The following is a 15,273-nucleotide window of genomic DNA, read 5'->3' as shown; positions in this document are numbered from 1 at the left end:
GCAATATGGTACACTGCTGATTGCTTAGCAATTTTGGTTGAGTGTCGAGCTATTCGACACTCGAAAAGTTATGTCTCTTGAATCTTGATAAATATTCTCAGAGCTTTGTTAAGTGCTCGTTATAATAAGAGTAATTATGTTAAGTTTTTTTTTTTGCATGCGTGACTTCTTTATTTTTTAAGCATCGTTCAAAAAGTGAACCATTCAAGTGTTGTTGAAAAAATTACAACTCATCTTTACGAAACGGTTATTTTTTACTTGCTTTTCATTGGACATCTAGATCAGTAGCCTCGTTTTCATTCTAAGCATTTAATTGTCATCCTACCACCCCGACGGCGCCGCTGTCGCCGCAATCCGTGTCAGTCACTCAGTCTGTGCCCATGTGTGTGTGTGTGGCTGCGTGTGACCGTGTGTCCGTCTCTCTGTCTTTGTGACTGATGCTTGAGGGGCGCCTGTCCACAGGGCAGTGGACAGTTGTGCAGTCCTGTCTGTGTGTTAGACAGCACTGTCCGTGACTCTTTGTGTTTGTCGCTAGCTGTGTGTGGCTGATGGGCTTCCGTCCTGGCCCACCACGTGTTTCCGTGTGGTGTTCGTCCCTCTGTGTAGTGTGTGTTTGTCTGTGTGTCTACCGCTGTGTGTCCGTCCACCTCGTGTGTCCGTGTGTCTGTCTGTGTGTCTGTCTCTCTCTCTCTCTCTCTCTCTCTCTCTCTCTCTCTCTCTCTCTCTCTCTCTCTCTCTCTCTCTCTCTCTCTCTCTCTCTCTCTCTCTCTCTCTCTCTCTCTCTCTCTCTCTCTCTCTCTCTCTCTCCATCTCTGTGGCTGATGGGCGTCCGTCCACCGCGTGTCTCCGTGTGATGTCCGTCCCTCTGTGTGTGGGTGTCTGTGTGTCTGTCGTTCTGTGCGAATGTCCGTGCGTCTGTCGCTGTGAGTGTGTGGCTGATGAGCGTCCGTCCACCTCGCGCGTCCGTGTGCGTCCCGGCAGCCCGGGTCGGCCGGCAGCGGCGGAGGTCGCTCCTCGGCCAGCCGTCGTGTGCCCTACACGCGCTCCTTCAGCCTGACCAGCGCGGCGCCTCGAACACCGGCATCGAACGGCGCCTGCTGCCAGTCACCAGACGTCTCCGGCGGCCCTTTCTCGCCCTCACAGGTCCGTAAGCACACGAAACGCGCCGGTTAGCGACGCTAAGTCAGATCAATGCATGTAGGAGGTTGGTACTGCATATTCACAGACTGATAACGAACGATAATCAACCTAACAGTAGGGCGTCTCGGGGCTGAACCGATGTGCTCTTACGATACCTTTTCCAGGCAGCAACATCTTACTCACAATACAGAATCGGTGACTCTCATAACTCGAGCTGAAGCTCACACAATTCACCAAACTCGGGAACATATTCACACTTTCACACATCCGGCTTCTGCCGTTGGGTCGTGCAGGTGCTTGACCAATGTGCATATACGAACTACTAGCCACTGCCTTCCAAAACTAACTGGTCACGGCCGCTAACAACTGGGTACTGGTGGCGTCAGTTCAGCGCGCGGATGCAGTCAGTTCGACATTGTTTCTCTGCACGCACTCTCCCCTCGTGACCAGGACTCTCCGAAGGGTCCAATTCAGTCAGTGTTCCGTTGCGCAGTGTGCGCTCCTTTCTGTATGCGCGGTCACTCGCCAGGGAGCTGACGCAGCGTGCTGAGCGGGATCTAGACTGCGTGCTAGGCTGCTGCGTTTGTGACGACCTATCCCAACACAGTCACAAGTGACTGCCTGTGCTGTTCTCAGCGGGATTCTGCTGGAAAGGTCCGTTTTGAATGGTATGTTGGTTGCGTCTCCATTGGAATGAAATCGTTTGGTCGTCCTCTCCTACCAATCATTTCCTGTGACTATTGCTTCTCAGTTTCAGTGTCTGTCTTGTCTTTTTCCTCGGTAATCAGTCTGAGAATCTGCCAAAAAAAAAAAAAAAATATTGCCGATTGCCTGTCGCGGCACCTTCATAGCTAACCTCCTGTGCTTCTGCGGTGCACCGTCTGTCTCGACTGCCAGTCTTTGTCAATCTTCAGATATATGTCGTCAATTGGGTCGAGCTGAACCGCGGTGCATCCTAGTCGAACAACAGACAGTTGGAATGAGAAGCCTTTTAGAGGTCTTGCTCGCATTTTCGTTGAGTGGAAAGGCGGCACGCTGCAAAAGGCAGCGGGGCGCCTTGGTTCTTTGTGATCTTCCCGCGTTACATTGTCCTCCGTTTGTTGTTTTTAGCCGTGTGCCTCCAACTGTTTGGAAGTTGATTGGCAGCTTTTTATGCTGCGTCCCACCCGTACCTACCGGTTGTCGATCAGCGATGAGACGAGGCGGGGTGCCTGGTGGCACCAGGGACCTTGAAAATTCGGGGAAGGCAGGTGTAAGCGACCGGGGTGAATGATTCCTGAGGACGGGGATGGCGACAGCGGACTCCCTATATGCAGGTAGTGATAGCTGGGGACAACACGAAGCTACCAGCTGTAAGGGCAGATGGTCGGAACTGGCTGTTATTCAACTCTGGCTATGCTGGGCTGACTGGTATTTTGGGTGCCTCTCTACCCAAGCAGTCAGAGCTGAGTGTCCGACTGTCGGACTGACCACTGACTGTGGGTGGGTGATGGCCAGTCCGGCAGGTCAACTGTATTTACCGTGTCGGTCTGACCGTCTGTCGGTGACGGTCGACTGACAGGCCGGCCGTCATCCGGTCCTCTGCTGACAGCCGCCCGTCAGCCGCCCGTCCGGCCGGTTGCCGTCCGTCGAAGCCGGATCTTCTGACGCACCGAACGCCTGCCGTTCGATCGGTGACGTGTCTCTGGTCAGCGTGAGTCACCTGTCGGTCGGCCGGTCCGTCAGCGCCGCCTCCCTGCCATTTTCGACGGCACGGCTGGGCACTGGGCAGTTACATGGCTCAGGAATGGTCCAGACGGGATGTTTTGGGGCCGTAGGGCGCCTGGAAGAGAAGGAAGGGAGTCGTCCGCCCGCTTCCGCCACTCTATCAGCTGTCTTCACTGGTGCCGGCGTGTCGACTCCGCACTGCATCGTGTCTCTTTCCTCTCTCACTCTCCCTCTCTCTCGCCCTCTCTCTCTCTCTCTCTCTCTCTCTCTCTCTCTCTCTCTCTCCCTCTCCCTCTCCCTCTCCCTCTCCCTCTCCCTCTCCCTCTCCCTCTCCCTCTCCCTCTCCCTCTCCCTCTCCCTCTCTCTCCACCTCTCTCTGGATGCTGCCCTCTCTCCGCGCGTTGACGGCCATTAGCTGGAGTTGGTTGGTTATTGACTCAGCAAGGTCGTGCTTAGTGGCCGGCAGCTAGTCTTACGGCAGGGAATAATGCCAGCAAAATATAATCTATTGCTTTTCTTCAGATGGAGGGTGGCGTTTTCTCAGGCAAACCAGCATGAGTCGGTGGCGTCTGTCGTGAGACATTAAAAACGTTCTCATCCCAGGCCGTCGGTATTGTTCCCGCCTACTCGTTTTTCTCGTTCCTGGTTAGTAGTCTCTCACCTTTCAGGCCATCGTTGCGTGCAAGGCCGTGTACCGAACCCGCTGGAGATTGTGGTAGCGACCGCTGCTGCGGTAAATCCAAACACCGGCTCGCGATACGGTGTCGGACGGGAGTGTGAAAGTGCGACGCGTGAGCTGCCGTGTTGCGTGATGTCGGAGTGCCGTGTAATTAGCCACTTATGTTCTATCACGGTTCGCATTGGGCCGTGATTTACGCAATGAGCTGCCCGGTGCTCGTTGAAAGAGTAGCGTGTGCCCTATCTCGGTGGGAATGTGTTTGGAATTGTGGCCACGCGTTAGGCGATATGTTTTTTAGTCTGTGTCTATGTATGCTAACAAGTATTGATGCTGTGTGCTGTAAGCTGTTTTTGTATGCCCAAAAGGCACGCGTGCGATTCGATATTTGACTGACACGTGTTTGTCTATATTTCCTTTTGTTTTTATCCTGTGCTGCTAAACCTTCGCGGTGGCGCCGAGCTGACCTGTTTTAATCTTGCACGGACAATGCCGGCGGGTCGCTATAATAAGCTGCAGAGTGTCGTCAAGGTCGCGCTCGTTTTCAGCGGTATTGCCATTGTTTGGCGTAAAAACCGCTGCCGCACATGGCGAACGGATCAAGGCCACCACTCTCCGGGCAGCGCAGCGAAAAGTGCGCCGGTTCCGCGAATGGTCGCCTCTTGCTCAATGCGCTCTTGCCAAGTCCTTTATGACATTTATATAATGTGACCTTTGCGTGTGGGAGAGTTTGACATGGGTTTTTGTTCACATTTGCATCCATGGCATGTGCTTGTTGGATGTCGATACTGCTCACTTCGTTTGCTTTGTTGTTCCCTGTTTTCATCCCTTTCTAAGCTGCCCTTTTTAATCCATTCTATCCTTCTACATCCTCACAAATTCATGTTCGTAAGTATAACCCTACCAGCAGCCACTCATAAACCACACGTGATCTGTGAGACTGAGCTAGGGACACAGCCCCAGCAGATCACAGTCACCAGCGACCCACACCCCTCCCCTCCGGCTGTGAGGCCCGCCGCACGCGCCGCTTGTTAGCGTCCCGGCGCTACCGCCACGCCCGGTACCTCGCCGCTTGGGATGACGACAAAGCGTGTTTTGATGGACCCGGCGGCAGACTGGGAAAGTGGGTCGTGATCCAGCGGGATGCGCTGTCGGGATGTGCTGTGGACAGTGGCATCACTGGGACTGATCTACATCTGAATAGAGATGCGCCCGGACGTTGTTGATTCCTGCCTGCTGGTGGATTACTGTTGCTGTGGTCCGGTTACAACTTTTCTGGCGTGTAAGGTTCGACTGCCAGAACCGCTGTCGATTGTTGTTGCTAAATGTTTTATCAGGTGTTCGCTGACGTTTGCTGCTGGTTTCTGTAGTCGGTTGTGTTTCGCTGTATTTCTGTTCTTTCGGCTAAGTTGTCGATTGCATCATCTGCTGATGTCAATGTCGCCGGTGGTATTTCACAACGCCTCCCACTTGCTCCTGCACTGTTCTGCGTTTGGTGCTGTTTGCTGTGTCCTTTTCAGTTGTTCCACGGTACTGACGTCTTTTCGAACACCTATTCTATTCGTTACTCACGTGAAGGTCACGGCAGGCACCACTTTTGAAAGGCTACAATTGACCAGTTGTGGAAATGGTAAGGCTGCTCTGTAGACGGGACTGTTGCCATGTATCCAGTTCCGCAATAGCTCATCCGTCTAAGTCGACTTGTGTAGCCGGTCATGCCCGTTGCTGCGTGACACCCTTGTGTGGCGACATTGGGTTTCTTCAGCGAGACCCTGGGATGATCCCTAGGATCAGCTGCCTCGCCGGTCCTGTCCAGATCGTCGCTAAGCTCATGACTCCCGACCGCCTCCCGCCCGCTACTGTTATCCGTCAGTCCACTATGTGCCGTGGGTAGAATCGGTGCCGGTTTTTCTCCGAGTTCCGACGTGCCCACGCACCTCTGTCGTGTCCCGCTTCGAGTCGACGGAGGATGTCGGCGCGACGAACAATGGGGCGGTGCCGGCGCCGGAGTCACGCCCCGCCCACCGACCTCCAGGGGGCGGCCGGATGGGACCGAGCCACGCCCCTGTCGGGTCGGTCCAGCAAGACACCGACAAACCCCTGCACGGGGGTCCCTCTGGCCGGAGTGTCTATCTTGGTGGTCACACCACAGACAGACGTCGGGTGTCTCTCCCTCTTTCGCTGTCACAGCGCTCCACGTCATCCATCCGGCTCTGCAGACCGCAGACTCACCCACGCCTCTCGTCCCCTCCCCGGCCAGTTCCGTCCCCCAGGTCAGTGCCGGTGCCATGCAGTCTGTGGGCCCTGGATGCTCCCAATCTTTACAGCCGTGCTGGGCTTCAGTCCTAAATCATACGGCTAACTAGCATGCCGACGAAGTATGCCCCGTGTCTATAGCTGGACTGTTGGCTTGGATTGTTAAAAAGGCAGCGTGGTCGATGAAAAGTCTGGCGAAGTTTTGTGACGTCCTGGCATGCGAAGTTGTGAAATGGGACGTTGACATTCGTTAGGATAATGAGCTCGTGTTTTTTGGAAGTGACTGAGCAGCGAGGCTGCCTCAGTACGAAATCGATTGTGTTGTGTAAGGTGCGCCGATTTCATTGCAATCATCGAGTACACCATCTGACCGGTGAGCCCACGCCGGCCCACGCGGTGCCATTTTTCCGGCGGCGTCACGCGAAGTGCGGCCGGTGCACGGCCCGCCCAGGCCGCCGGCGGTGGCGGGGGCGGGGGCGGACCCCGGGCGGCGGGGCGGCGGACCGGCCGACCGGCCCGGTGCGCGGGTTTCACATGGTGCTCGCCCCGTATCGGCCGGCACATCAGGGAAACTGGAGCGCGGAAATGTCGCCCGCCGTCGCCGCCGTCTTTGTCCTCGGCCGGGCTGAGCGCGCTGGGTGATGTGTGTATGTGTGGGCGCTGTTCGCTGACTGTTGACTCCTCGCCACCTCCGACCTCTGCTCGGTGACTCGCTCGGTCCGCCACTCTCTCTGATCTGCGCGTGCGTGTCGCGTCGGCCGCTCACAGCTGTCCACTCAGCAGAAAACACGCGCCGATTGAGCTGTTGGCACGCTGTTGTTCTGTCTATCGCCGGCTGCAGGCGGCCAGCCCAGCGGAGCCGTCTGACCGACCACACTGCCACCTAGCGGCGATGGTATAACTCTAACTGTGCAACTGTCCGCCAGGTGTCCGCGACCGACACGTCTGGCTCCAGTCCCGGCATGGTGCAGCGGGTGAACCAGCCACACATCATGTCCATAGAGGACGACGACCTCTCCGAACAGGAGTGTGTGAGTATCGGGACGGGGTGCCTGATCAGGGTAACGACAGTGAAACCTTCAACTTGAGGTGACTTTGGGCTGGTGGGACCTTGGGTAGAGCAAGGGACATTGCATTATTGTAAACGAAAGCGTGGATACCCGCTGTGGGAATATGGTGAAATACTTGATTGACGTGTGTGTCGGCTATGTCCAGGCCAAATGTGAGCTAATGTCCGATAATGTGACCGGTGTCCACGCGTTTAGTCGGGTAGGAAGGTCGCGCTCCTTTATCAGATGTAGATTGATCTACTTGAAGCATACTGATGAGCCCACTGCCTTTCTCTGGAGCTGCCCTGCGACGTTGACCGTTTACCTATGTCACCGTGTCCGCGTTGTCCTCCAGTGACGTATGGCTGCCGTTCTGTGACGTCACTGGCGGTCTGTTTTCAGGGTCAGGAGGACCACGGGCCTTTCAACAGTCTGAATAACCTGCTGCACGATCACGCTCACCTAGCTGTCTTTATGAATTATGTGATATCCAACTGCGATCCCTCGAGCCTGGTGAGTAGCTCATCGGCTGGCTCGTCTGGGGTGGGTTTGATGGGGTGAGAGGCGACAAGGGTCAGAGTCGTTATGAATTGCATTTGAAGAGAAATAGTGTGTGCTTTGAGCTGATACCTATAGCAAGTTATGACTCTAAAACGGATGACTGCAGTATCATTTAGAGATATGGGCAAACAGCAATCTTATGTTTTGAAATGTGCTGTCGATGCTATTTATCCCATAAAACCAGCTGTTATGCAATGGTGGTTATGTTGACGCCGTTTGTCCTGGTTTGGGGTTGTGTTTTGTCTCCCCACTACTGGGTCCTGTGTGCTCCTATATTCCACTGTCTCCACCGCTGCTCCTGAGCCTCTTCACATGTGTCGGCACGACTCCGCGACTGGTTTTGTGTCTGACTCTCGGCAGAGGAGCAGCCCCTCTGCCGTGTCGGCACGTGCCGACGCGTCAGTACGTGACGATAACGCTGTTTGCTCCTTTTGTGTGTTTCAGTTTTTCTACTTAATCAGTGATTTGTACAAAGAGGGCAATGCGAAGGATATGCGCCGCTGGGCGTATGAGATTCACTCCACTTTCTTGGTGCCTGATGCTGTAAGTACCGGGGGATGCTGCAGTTGCTGAATGATGAGTATTTCACAGTAGCTCGTAGGTGCGTGGGATGAGGGTTAGTGATGCCTGTCATTTTATTACTAAGAAGCCGGATATGTGTAAACGCACATCTCTAGCCGTTTCATGGTATTCTGTAGATCGCTCGTAGATCATTGAATAGCGATTTGTTCTGGAGATACGTTAGCGATCACTGGTGATGTGTAAGATCTAACATTCCAAGTGTTCAGCGCACTAGTTTCTTCACATCGAACCAACCAAGCCACGTGCTGAAAGCATGCAAGTAAATGCATGCCTTCTGCTAGCTGTAGCCAACTAAAATTCTGCCATGAGTTGCCAAGCATCCTGTCACATTCGATCACCCTCACCCGCCGCCGTGTGTGGACGGCCGGGTGGCGGACAGGACCATAAAAGGACGCGGACCATCCGCGAGTGTACTGTCACGCGCCGTTGGCGGGCGGACGGCCTCACAGGGACGTCAGCTAGGAATGTGGGACGTTCATGGAAGGACGTGACGGCGCGCTGGGACGTGGATGTGAGGGGTGTGAGACGTGCGGGCATGTGTGTTGAAAAGTCCGTCGGTAAAGGTGACTAGTGGAAGACGGAGTGGGGATATTCGTGATCATGTGTTTGCTGTTTTGCCTGGCTGTGATGTAGTCAGACGGTTATTTGCATAACTTCCTTGATGTTGGGCAAGGAAAGGTGTGAATCATTTGAAACGTGCCATGAAACTGCTCAGCAGTGTAGAAAATTCGGAGTCGGCCCGTTTTGACCAGAACGCTGAGGTATTTCCGTTTCAGTGGTGGGCTCAGTAAGACATTTTGGCTGCTTGGCTAGTCCTCCAACCATTTGTTTTGTTGTGCTTCTTTGTAGGACCATGAGAGACTGACTGTGATCGTCTGTGTGTTTTCAGGTGATGCGGGTTAATGGCATTGAGGAGGGTTCCCTACTGAAGATAGACGAGATCCTCCTCCGTGACTTGGACAAGGAGGAGAAACTGCGCACGGTGAGTGTTCACATCGAGTAGTAGTCTCACACCGACCGGGTATCAGACCATAGCCACTGGAGAGCTGCAGTATTCGGCTATCAGTGGTAACGGATGCTCATGCTGCGTGTACACTTTCAAACATCAGCTATTTTTGTGTTTATTTGCTTTTGGTTGGAATTATTCACGGCTGGTTGGTACCTAGCAATCAGTATTTTCTTTCTGATATGCATCGGTTTCGGCTGCTTATGCTCACTTACTCCTCCGTTTCATTCCAGATATTCCAGCGGGCACGGGCGCGAGCGCGAGAGGACATCAACGACCAGCTGGCCGATTTCCGCGGGAAGCGGACGGCCGGCCTGGGGGCCATGTTCGGCCCCAAGGACTCTGAGCTGGAGGAGGCGCGGCACGACAAGGCGCGCGAGGGCCGCATCATCGAGGACGTGCTGGTCAAACTGCTGGAGACCGTCCACCAGTCGTGAGTATAGGGAGAGAGGTTTAACGGGGAAGGGGTAAATTGGAGACCGTCCACCAGTCGTGAGTATATCGAGGACGTGCTGTTCAAACTGCTGGAGACCGTGCACCAGTCGTGAGTAAAGGAAGAGAAGGTTATCTGGGATGGGCTTAACTCGAGACAGTACTCCATTCGTGAGTGCCGGGAGACAGGGTGAAGTGCTGGTACATGGAGACTGTCCACCAGTTGTCGGTAAATGGGAGAGAATATGGGAAAGATTGAGGTTTGATGAATTCAAAAATGTCCATAGATATTCCACCAGTTAGTGGATCTGTGCGTGGAGTAGTAGAGGATTATGTAGCATTGACCTGTGTGAATCGCTGTTAAACAGGGTTGTGCTTGACTCATGAGTCGAGTCAGAAATTTGACTCAACTCTGACTTAAATGAGTCAGATTTGAGTCGAATCGGATAAAATGTTGAGCTGTTGAGTTGAGTCAGAGTTGAGTCGGACAAAAATATTAAGGTGTTGAGTTGAGTCAGAGTTGAGTCAGTAAAATATTTTTTGACATTGAGTTGAGTCAAAAACATTTGGGAACATGAGTCAGCTGACTCGACTTTCTAGAAACAATATATAGTATAAGTTTTTCATTCTCCCCCCGCTTAACAACTTAGGCCTGGCCCTGCTGCCGGATTTTTTTCACCCCCCCCCCCCCCCCGCTCAACAATTTTTTATCTGAGTCAATTTTGAGTCAACACACTTGACTCAACAAAAATTTTGAGTCAAGTTTGAGTCAACTCATATTTTCATTGAACCGCTTGAGTCATGAGTCGAGTCAAGGGAAAAAATCAGCTCCTTGTTTGAGTCAGAGTTGAGTCAGGACATTCTGAAGTTGAATGATGAGTCGAGTCGGCAAATTTTTTTGAGTCGAGCACAACCCTGCTGTTAAAAGCCTGGCCTTTGTAGTGTGTAGGTAATGATTGCGCTTATTATTATGCGTTTCGGCCATCTTTTAGATGATATGGTTCTGGTGTTTTCTTTGTCGCTGGATAGGTAAGTTCTGCCTCTGTCCATCAGTCAGTCTATCCTTTTGGCTTTACTGGTGCTGACCTCTGCATGAACGGTCCGACAGCTCTGAGCTGGAGAACGCCTCGGAGCAGACGCAGACCCAGGCGTCCAGCTTGGCCACCATCCTCTACAAGTACTTCAACTACCGCAGCCCGAGCCTGCAGCAGATCGTCGAGAGCTGCCCCCTGTTCGTCTCCAAGGAGCGCTCCTTCAAGTCCAAACTGCTCAACAGGCATAAAAAGGTACGTCGAATCGCAGTTATGGGATGATTTGCTAGGATTATCGGAGGTTATCGGCCTGGAAAGCCGCTTTTGGCAGCGATTCTGTATTGCATCAGGTCGTAAAGACGGCTATATCTGTATATTCGTGAATGTCATTCCATGTCCCAGCCCCAGGTCAGCGCATATTTATGTGGTTAACGTTTCCGGCCTGCTACACTTATGATGCGTTTACGAGTAAGATGATGGCAAATATATTATCTAATATGCGCTTATATGTCCTGAGACGCGTGGGAGTATGGAGTATTGATACCGTGACATTTACCAAACAAAACAAATTGTATGAGTCGGCGTGATACTCCGGTATTCCCTAATTCTCTTGTCACTGATATGTGTTCCGAAATGCCTCGTTTGACTGAGATTGCCTTCGGTTGTGGGTGGTGGCATTTACTAGGATGTCAGTCGCTCGTGAAGTGACGTCCATTTACTGATGGTATTTTGAGACGGCCCACGCCAGAGGGGCCGTCGTGGAAGCTTCATCCCACGCGATACTCTTGCTTACGTGCTTGCCGAACCAAACTCGAGGCTAATCAATATCATGTCACTAATGTAGTTTTCTTTTGAGACATGGAGTCTGTATCCTCATGTCCCACGTACGGTATGTCAATTACATAAGAGCCGATTGTAGTGCATATGAGCGGTAGGGTGCGGATCTACGTGCTACTTTGATGTCCAATTAATTTATATACTGCCGAATAATATATGGTATATCCCAAACATACCCTTTGCCGGTCTCATTGTTGCCAGTTATCTGTAACACGCGGGTGTTAGTAACACCCCATTGTGCGTCATACTCTTGCTGCAGCTGACGAACTCTCCCCATATTCTGTCTTTCTGTAGCCGCCGGTGGTGCGTGGTCACCAGTTCCAGCTGCACCAGTACTACATCGTCACCGCCTGTAACGCCTGCCAGGACTCGATCCGCGGAATCAGCCCGCAGGGCTATCAGTGCGCACGTAAGTACCCTATCCGCAACAGCAACCACCTACCTGAGCGCCCATGAGTACCCTATCCGAGGCATCGACCCCCTACCATAGCGCCCTTGAGTGCCCTTCCCGTGGTATAGTCAGCGGGCATACCACTGCGCCAGCGAGTAGGTACAGTCTGCTAGTCGGCACGGCTGGGTCTGGGGTTGTGCAAAGTGCATGGGACAAAGTGAAGGTCGAATGTTGCCACCCGATGTTTTGATATACTTTTTGTCATGTGACAGGTAACGTAGCTATTGGGTTAAGAGTAGTAATGATACGCATTGGCAGGTTGTGTCATACGTTGATGGGTAGGTACTAGGTATAATTTCCCGAGAGTCATGTTATTGTTGTGTGTTCGGTTCGTCCGCTGTGCTTTGTGTTCTCTGGCTGGCGGCTGGGTCAATTTACGGTACGGCTGATCGCTTACCCGTCCTTTCACCTTTCCCAGCGTATGTGGGCACCACTGGGCTCTAAAGACTCAGGGTCGTCTGTTTGTCCTCCACTGGGCGGATCATGCGTCGGACCTGAGGAATAATAACTGCAGGCTAGGGGGCTTAGCTGCCATCTGTATGTTGAAGATCGGCCGTGATTTATTCTGCTGCTGATCAGCTCGTTACTAGAGGAAGTCCTCTGATATTGATCGTATGCCCGTAGAGCACCTAGCTGGGATATCTCGGGCCCAATTGGAGGTTATTCTGTGCTCGTTTCCTCTCGTGGTCCGCTGTATCTGGGGTTATAGCCGGCCGGCCAGCCCGGCTAGAGCTGCTGAGGACGCATTTAGCCGTGGCTGGGCCGCTGTGTCACGATTAGGTGGCTAGCGACCGACCGGCCGGCCGGCTTACCCGGTGTTGCGAGGTGGGCCCTTCCTCAACTCCACTGGGAATGTCTGTGTACATAGGTCACGCCTAGAACTCGTAGCCATTTCTCATCGTTACACGGAACCGCGACTTGCTGGCGTGAAGCGTGCCTTGGTTGAACCAGGACGTGGAAGCTGGTTGCCAACCGGTGAACAACTCTGTGTCTGCAGCTTTAAAGTATGCAGCTCCTATGACTTCTCCCATCCTAAACCAGTCATTCCGTACCAGACACGGGTGCCCTTGACCCTGCCAGACAGCGTGGGACGAACCGGGCGGCGGCTCATGGACCGTTTGTCTTTATAGTTCGGCGATAGACCCACCCTGTGTTAACAAAGAAGAATGCGTTGGATTCACGGTGATTGGGGCATGATGATGTGGCGGCGCGGAATGTTATGTCGGTGGGCGTGTGTATAGATGGTCGATAGGCAATGCTGACAATCAGTGTGAAGGTTAGTGTGTCAGTGGGGCAGAGATCAGCTGGGTTACATCTGCCTACCGGAACTGCGGATTGGTGAAAGAGGTTCCAGGTGGCTATGGATAACGGGTCGGAAATGCAGTCAAGTCCATGATCAAAATGTATCTCACTGTATTACAAAAATTATCAAGCTCCAGACAGGGTCTTATGAACGCTGATGCCCGTGGTGGGGGAGAGGTTAGGCAGCCCAGTGCTCTCACTTCCTATACTTCACATGCGACCCGTCAGTTGCATCGCTAGAGTGGAAGGACATCTGGCGATGTGCAGAAGGATCTCGGGCGTGGCAGCGTTGTCATGAATTTTCTCACCGTGAGAATACTGTTACTAGCTGCACGAGCTAACCAGATTGGCTACTCTCACGCCAGTGAGACGATAGTAGAGGACGTGTGACTGCCCGCTCTGACATCGCACCGGCCCTGCGCTGGGTTCATGAACTGGCTCGACCTCTGGAAGACCTGGTCCGTGGGTAATTGGACGGGGATTAAATCGGCGTGTGTGTAATCTGGGCCGGGATTATACCCGCCGTGGGGCACTGTCGACGCTAAATGGTCGAGCCTAATCGTCCGCCGGGAGCGGGTCGTTTTCCCTCCCCGTGTCCTTGACCGCTGTATTACAGTGTGCTATGTGTATGAGCTTATTACAGTGTGTACTGTGTATGAGCCGCATTGTGGGTGGGTGTACGTTATATGACGATGTGTTCTAACCACAGACTGTGAGATGAACATCCACAAGGCGTGCCTGCGGACTGTGGAGGAACAGTGTGTGGGCGCCATCCCGCGCCGCGGCGGCGACAAGATCAGCAACCTCATGGCCAAAATCATGCCCGAACAGAGGAAGAAGACGGGCAACAGCTTCAACCTAGGTCAGAGTGAGTAGAACGACGCTGTCTGGAACAGAGGTGCTGGTCCCAGACAATTGTTTCTAGTGTCACTACATAGATTAGTATTAGTAGGTGAATGAATGATTTGGTAACTCGTTTTTCGTAGTTATTTTTTTTTTCTATGAGGAGTATAGTAAGATTTTAGTTCGCTTCTAGCCGCTCTTCGACTAAATGTGTCGTGGCCTGGTCTTAGGTGTCTAGATGCAATACTTTATGCCTTTGCTCTTTTGTGGAACCTCAAATGCCGCAGATATGTGCCATAAATCTGCTCTTAGACTAGCGATTTCGACTTTCCAACCTTGTAGATCTCGTTTCTAGATTGATAATGACCTTTACAGCCAAAGGGACTCAGCAACGTGAGACCACACTGCACTGCCTCCCTCCGTTGATGTAATGTATCCTGCCGGGACCTAATTAATTCACTCGTCTTGGAACTGTTGCCGCTGGCTTAGACTCCGCCCCATACTGCCGACCCTCCGCTGTCTGTGTATGCCAGAGGCGCGTCCTTAGGGTCTCCAGTCCCGAGGGATCGATGGTTGACACCGGTCGTCTTCTGCGAACGAGGCACCTTCGCAATCGACCGACTGACAGCGCGGCGTGTGTGCCGGCTGAATCTGGGATGACGCGGCCAGAGGAGGACACGGATAGGTCGGGGCGCAGGGAAACAGGCGGGACGAAGACGACTGGGGCAAGGGGATGGATGGGTCGGGATACAGCGAGACAGACAGACTCTCGGAGACAGACAGCCAGTATCTCGGTGACTTTCGGAGAAACTGATACAAATTGACAGTGATGTGTCCACTGATATACGCATTGGCCGATGAATATCAGTCGTACAGTGATGTAACTATAAATCCGTGCAGTTATTGAGCGCCGCTCGGCGGCTGGCTATTGGTCAATGTCGTTGCAGTCATTTGCCTCACAAATGACCGTCTACTGCAGCCCTTTGGAGGCTTCGGCACCGATGGGTTGGGGTTTCTCTCGATGGTGGGCCGTACGACCGAGGCACTTCTCTTGACTGACGGTTGCTAAGAAAAGGAAAAGGGTTGAGTCATGTATTCCTAGTTTCAGTTTCCATGCAACCTGGGGGACGCGGCCTTTAGGGGCTGATGCATGCTGAATAGTTTAATGAGTGGTTTTTGATTACGACTGCGGGGTTGATGGCCATAGTTGGTTTGTAATGGTGGGGCAGTTTTGTGTGGCAGTGGGGCGATGGGTGGTGTTTGTGTGACCGAAGTGCGGTGTTTGTGTCACGATGGGACGGTGCGTTAGCCTTTGGTGGACAGTAGAGTGGACGCTCGGGTGTGTTCAGTCTGACCGGGTCGCCTCTCGCCCCGCCGCGGCCCAGACGGAGTATTCATCA

General features: G+C 53.0%; 1 protein-coding gene across 6 annotated transcripts in view; it reads left to right on the top strand.

The window, feature by feature from the left end:
* The window catches only part of LOC122366399 (rho guanine nucleotide exchange factor 11-like), a 131,049-nt gene that overhangs the window by 52,419 nt on the left and 63,357 nt on the right, over positions 1–15,273 (top strand). For 4 of the 6 annotated variants that reach the window (XM_043338615.1, XM_043338611.1, XM_043338616.1 and 1 more), the window contains 9 exons: positions 982–1,143; positions 6,706–6,810; positions 7,231–7,341; positions 7,834–7,932; positions 8,861–8,953; positions 9,211–9,410; positions 10,518–10,695; positions 11,572–11,686; positions 13,740–13,898. In XM_043338615.1, coding sequence (XP_043194550.1) covers positions 982–1,143; positions 6,706–6,810; positions 7,231–7,341; positions 7,834–7,932; positions 8,861–8,953; positions 9,211–9,410; positions 10,518–10,695; positions 11,572–11,686; positions 13,740–13,898 — 1,222 coding nt within the window. The remainder of the gene's footprint in view (positions 1–981; positions 1,144–6,705; positions 6,811–7,230; positions 7,342–7,833; positions 7,933–8,860; positions 8,954–9,210; positions 9,411–10,517; positions 10,696–11,571; positions 11,687–13,739; positions 13,899–15,273) is intronic. The other 2 variants (XM_043338612.1, XM_043338614.1) reach the window with 2 other exon arrangements.

Source organism: Amphibalanus amphitrite, unplaced genomic scaffold, assembly GCF_019059575.1.
Source record: "Amphibalanus amphitrite isolate SeventyFive unplaced genomic scaffold, NRLGWU_Aamphi_draft 000803F_arrow, whole genome shotgun sequence".
NCBI classification, from domain to species: domain Eukaryota; kingdom Metazoa; phylum Arthropoda; class Thecostraca; order Balanomorpha; family Balanidae; genus Amphibalanus; species Amphibalanus amphitrite.
This window is presented reverse-complemented; position numbering and strand designations above follow the sequence as displayed.